General features: G+C 54.9%; 1 protein-coding gene across 1 annotated transcript; it reads right to left on the bottom strand.

The window, feature by feature from the left end:
- Window positions 1-3: 3 nt before the first annotated feature.
- Window positions 4-663, bottom strand: LOC104517569 (olfactory receptor 5V1-like; the record flags this gene model as incomplete). Its single annotated transcript, XM_010175021.2, is given in 3 exon segments — window positions 4-120; window positions 123-267; window positions 269-663. Coding segments are annotated over 3 exon segments (657 nt in total), but the record flags the coding sequence as incomplete, so codon positions are not given.
- Between the last annotated feature and the right edge of the window lie 5,092 nt (window positions 664-5,755).

The raw sequence follows: 5,755 nt of genomic DNA, 5'->3' as shown, positions 1-5,755 counted from the left end.
GAGGATGGTGGCCAGGATGCCGAGGTAGGAGACGACGACAAGCAGGAAGGGGCTGAGTCCCACAAAGACGCTGGCAGCGTGGAGCGCCAGTTCGCTGGGACGGGTGTTTTGGGACGGGTGTTGCTGCAGGCGGCCCTCAGCAGCGGCGGGACGTCGCAGAAGATGTGCTGGAGCCGGGCAGCCCCACAGAAGGAGAGTCTGGAGGCCAGGAGGGTGTGCACAGCCGAGTCCAGCATCCCCCAGAGCCAGCAGACGGTGGCCGGCGCCCCCCCGCCTGTAGCGCAGGGGCTGGCATATGGCTGCGTAGCGGTCGTAGGCCATGACAGCCAGGAGGGCACACTCGGCCCCCGCGCACCCCATCAGGAAGAACATCTGTGCCAGGCACCCGCCGTAGGAGATGGTCGCCTGCGGGCGCAGGGCATTTGCCAGGATCTTGGGCACCGTCACTGATGAGTAGCAAATGTCCAAGCAGGAGAGGTGACTGAGGAAGAAGTACATGGGGCTGTGGAGATGGGGATCCAGGGACACGAGGGTGAGTATCGCTGAGTTCCCCAGCAGCGTGGCCAGGTATATGGCCAGGAAAAGAACAAAGAGGAAGGACTGGCCGTGGGAAAAGCCCAGGAGCACGAACTCCGTCACTTGAGTCTGGTTCTCGCCTGCCATGTGGCCAGCTGGGCTGGGCTGTGAGCAGAAATGAGTGCTGAGAGGAGGAGGTGGTGACTGTAAGCCAGGGGACTGGAGCACAACCACCTAGAAGGTGAGGGTTTCACTGGTAGGGTGGCTTTGATCCTATCTCCATAGTGGTTGGAAGCTTCCCATGTTGGGATTTCACAGACACTAGGATATTTAGCATCCAGAAAGCTGCCCTTCAATGTTGGGTACCTGACTACAAGAGAATCACTCAGATGGAACCAAGGACAGCGTGCATCTACACTACCCCAACCTCCTGGTTTTTCCTGCCAGCCCAGCCCCCTGTCTTCATGAGTAGACCAAGCATGTCTCTTTCCTTCCTGGTTGCACTTATGGTGACTACATGCTTCCCTAGATTCCTTCCTTCATTCCTTAGGTGCCACAGACACCAAGCTTGCTCTTCCCTAGCTGCCAGGTTGGAGATGCAGCATCACTCTGCATCAGTTAAAATAATTGTGGGGTTTTTTTTCATTATCCTGTCTCCTGTTCTTCCATTTTTGGGGTGCTTTGTTCTGTGACAACCAGGACATGTGGGTTTCAATTGAGGGTGACTCATCACACGGTGTTTGTCGAACCATGGGCTCGACATGGTCAGACAGTGTCCCAGGTTGGCCAAGGAAGCTGTGGCTGCTCCTCCCTGGAAGTGTTCTCGGCCAGGCTGGATGAGGCTTTGAGCAACCTGGTCTAGTGGAAGGTGTCCCTGCTGCTGGCAGGGGGGTTGGGACTGGATGAGCTTTAAGGTCCCTTCCAACCCAAACCATTCCATGATTCTATGATCTGTCACAGCCACCACTTGTCATGGGTACACGCTGAACTCAGCCAGTCTGAAACCAGGGACTGCTCTCGGCTGGGTGAGGAACAGGATCCAGAAAGGCTTAAGATCCCGTGTATGATGATAAGGGGGCAAACAGGGCTGGAAAGCACCAGGGCAGGATGCGGCTGCATGACAATACAGGGACCTGAGGGGACCATGGGTGATCTTGGGGCTGTGTATCATAAAATCCTGTTCTCCCTGGGCAGCTTTTTGTTTGGCTCGGTCCCTTTGCCTCAGCAGATGTTAGCACTCTCCATTTTTCCTGAATCAGAGAATAAGGCAACTGGCCAGTGTACTGGCCATTGCTGAGCACGAGTTTGCCAGGAGCTGTGGTGGGACTCGCGTGGGCAGGTGCCCGCTGACCACTGGGATATGGCCGGGGTGTGAGGGAGGATTGCACGTCGCTGAACTCCAGGGTTTAGCTCCCTGCTGTTCTGACTTGGCCATTGCACGCTCCAGAACAAGTCCTGCCTGCCCCACTATGGATCAGGAGTCAGTAGCGTTCCTGGACAAGTTATCAGTTCATGTCACTCTCCATCTACTCAACATTAAAGATGTCACCTGATGGCTCTGCAGGGGCCAATGCCATTACATAGGACCAAAGTGTCCCTTCCTCTTTCACATATCTGAGGTCAATTGTCATATTTCTTCAGGAGATCAAACAACGTGGCTGAATTTCAGGCTGGTACCGTTGCTTGACACCCATTAATTTGTTTTTAATTTCTCTGTCAAGCATGTATCTACTTATCAGTCACGATTTTAAACCACTGAGCAACGGAGAATTCACTGCTTCTGTTGGGAGTTTTTTCCTTATAGCTACTTACCACAAGAAACTGTCGGAGCAGCATTAAAAACTGTGTGTTTTTGTTTCCTGTTGGAATTATTTGGATGTCAGCTCTGTCTCATTCATAATTTCCAGGTCTTTCTCTTCCAGATTAAGGACCCTCCCGCTGTTCTGACAGTATTTCCTCCTGGCCGCTATTTGTGCCCTGTGATCAGTATCAGTTTGCTGCCTACAAGAGCCAATTTCCCATTCATTTCTCTTTTACTCTCCAGTTTTTCAACTTCTTAAAAGATTTTAATTGAGAGGAAAACTTTCAGTCAGAAGACTAATTCTTCTCTGCCTGGTCTAGTGACATCCAACCTGGCTACTCCATTTCGGATGTGGGTGCTACCAGGCTGAGAAACCCCAGCCTGGCTGAGCTCTCCAGCAGTCTCCCAGATCAGCATCTTCTTTAATAGGGATTTTCTTTTTTAATTCCTAATTTTGCACACACTGGACAGGTGACAGGGACTGTGTAATCCAATGTTCTGAACTGTCTCTTCCCCTCCAGCCAGCCCCCAGCCAACGCCGGGTGTGTTCTGACACAAGAAGAGCCCGACTTGTCCGGCCCCGCAGTGCGGCCAGGAGCGGGGGCCTGAGAGGGGTGAGAGGTGGGAGAGCCCACAGCAGGGTCCCCAGGAGCCATCCCTGTCCCCGGCTGTCCCTGTCCCCAGCTGTCCCTGTCCCCAGGAACCGTCCCTGTCCCCGGCTGTCCCTTCCTGCACAGCTGCATTTTGTGCACGTTGAGCTGTAGAGGTTCAAAACTACGTTATGTGTGACCTTGTCACAGCACTGAGGCAGGTGACAGTTTTGTTTAGGGCACAAGTGCCTCCATGGTGAAGGCGTGGGAGGGGAAGGTTCTGTCCAGGACCTTGGTGGATGCTTTTCCTGATGACCTGCCAGCCAGAGGCAGGAGTCTGCTGACAAATGATGGTGAAGCTGGCACCAGTGAATCACTGAATCCCAGAGTGGTGGGTTTGGAAGGGACCTCTGGAGATCATCCAGTCCAACCCCCCTGCCAAAGCAGGTCCATCTCCAGCAGGTTGCACATGATGGTGTCCAGGAGGGTTTGGAGACTCCACCCCCTCTCTGGCCAGCCTGTCCCAGGGCTCCAACACCCTCACAGCAAACAAGTTTCTCCTCATGTTTCACTGGAACCTCCTGTGTCCCAGTTTGTGCCCATTGACCCTTGTCCTGTCACTGGCCACCACTGAGCAGAGTCTGGCCCCATCCTCTTGACACCCACCCTTTAGATATTGATAAACAATGATCAGGTCCCCTCTCACTCTGCTCTTCTCCAGCCTCAACAGCCCCAGCTCTCTCAGTCTCTCCTCATCAGAAAGATGCTCCAGCCCCTTCATCATCTTTGTGGCCTCCACTGGACTCTCTCCAGAAGTTCCCTGTCTCTCTGGAACTGGGGAGCTCAGAACTGGACACAACACTCCAGATGTGGCCTGACCAGGGCAGAGTAGAGGGGGAGGAGAACCTCCCTTGACCTGATGGCCATGCCAGCTTTTACTGCTGACCTGTCAGCCAGAGGCAGGAGTCTGCTGACAAATTATGGGTGAAGCTGGCACCAGTGAAGGTGGGAGACTGCCAGTTGCATAGGAGGAGAGGGGACCAAAGAGATAGAAATGAGAATAAATGTGATAGTAGGAGGTTAGACATGTAAGGGTGAGTGACCTGCTCATGCTCCAGACTGGGGCTCACACCTGGAAACAACAGCAGGTGAGTAAGAGGGGTGTGAGTCCATCGCACGCTGCCAGCCAGTCCTTGGGTTAATGCAGGGGCACAGCAGAGACAGGGGAGTCATCGGATTGGCAGCAGCAGCAGGGAATTGTCAGTTCCACTGCAGGAGGGACAGGAGGTTCTGGAGAGCTGCAGATGATGCTCTCCTCATGTTGGCAAATTCAGGCTGGATTAGGCACAGAGCTACAGGGCTGCAGAGCAGCCGCAGGAGTTGAGGGATGACTCGAATGTTCACCATGGCCTGGAGCAATGTACCAGCCAGTGGACACTGCCACATGAAATGCCAGATCAAACCCTTTGTCCTCAGACATCCTGTACACAATGAAATACCAAGACATGGTAGGAAAACCTCCCTCTCTCCCTCAGACTGCGCAGCCTTGGAAGAGTCTCCATCTTGCTTCAGGTGCTTTCCTCTCTCTCTCACTTGCACTGAGGGCGATTTCTCAAGGTGACTAAAGACTTACCAAGAATTTCCCAGTGCAGCTGCACCTCTGCCCACCACTGACCAGTCCAGAAAGGCCGGACAGGGGGGCAGAGAGGGAGCGCTGGTGCCATCAGTGCTGGGGAGGCAGCTGGTGTCTGTCATTCCCCAGAGAAGGAAGGTGGCCCTGACCCATGGGGTGGTGATGCACTAGTCTGAGACCCAGCTCAGCTCCAGCACAGCCCCTGAAGCGGGGTGCCTCGTGTCACCACTGTGCTCTTCTGCATTGTTCCAACATTTTGGGATGCAATACGTCACCCTTCTTCCTACAGGAGGCCAAATGTGCCCCGTGCCCAGCGGAGAAGCCAGCTGCTCCTGCAGGAGGATGTGGCTTTCCTCGCCAAGCCACCACGTCCAGTTTGCACTCAGGTGAGCAGAGCAGATAGCCTGGCACATGCAGCCATGGGAGGTAAGGTCCTGAGCTTTGGGGACAGTCCAGTCCCCGTTTGAGGTGATGGTTGGGCTGAGGGAGCCCACAATAACACAGGGTTCATTTCTCCTGCAAAGCTCTGGGTTGTTTTGTTTGAGGCATCACCAGCAGTCGCAGCCTGCTGCATGCCCAGATCACCCAGGAGCACTGGGTGCCAGGACTGGGTTTGCCCCCAGGTAGGGTGCCAACAGGGATCCCTGTGAGGGTCTCACCACGAGTGAGTCCCTGACCCACCACAGGCAGCTGTCCTGCCCTCCCAGCCTTCCCTTACCTCCGTGTCCAGGAGCAAACAATGGACAGTGCTTGGTAAGAGGGAAAAACCAGCCATGTCCCCAGGTGCTGTCCAGTTTGTCTTACCTGCATGAGGAGAAGCTTGTGTGTCCTGGAGGCTTGTGAGGGAGGAGAGGCTTTTAACCCTGCGAGGGCCCTGGGGGAGAGGCTTTCAGAGGTGGCTCTTGTTCAGTGGCAGCAAGGAGCAGAGGAGCACTCCCCCAGTCACAAGTGGGATCTGAGCTCCCAGGACCAAGCCCTTCTGACACAGGACCCACCTTTATCTCCTGTTCTGCTCCAGGCTGTGCCAAGTGCAGAGCAGCCAGAGCTCTCTAGCCCTGGCCTCCTGCTCCAGCGCTGTGGCAGCTCTTGGGGTACCTGGGCTGCAGCACAACTGACCACGCCAGGCACCCTGGGCCAGAGGAAGGTGGCTGGTGGGAGAGCCTGTGAGGTGCAGTCCCTGTGCCCTACTAAATCACAGAATCCCAGAGTGGTGGG

Source organism: Antrostomus carolinensis, unplaced genomic scaffold, assembly GCF_000700745.2.
Source record: "Antrostomus carolinensis isolate BGI_N321 unplaced genomic scaffold, ASM70074v2 scaffold28319, whole genome shotgun sequence".
Lineage (NCBI taxonomy): Eukaryota > Metazoa > Chordata > Aves > Caprimulgiformes > Caprimulgidae > Antrostomus > Antrostomus carolinensis.
This window is presented reverse-complemented; position numbering and strand designations above follow the sequence as displayed.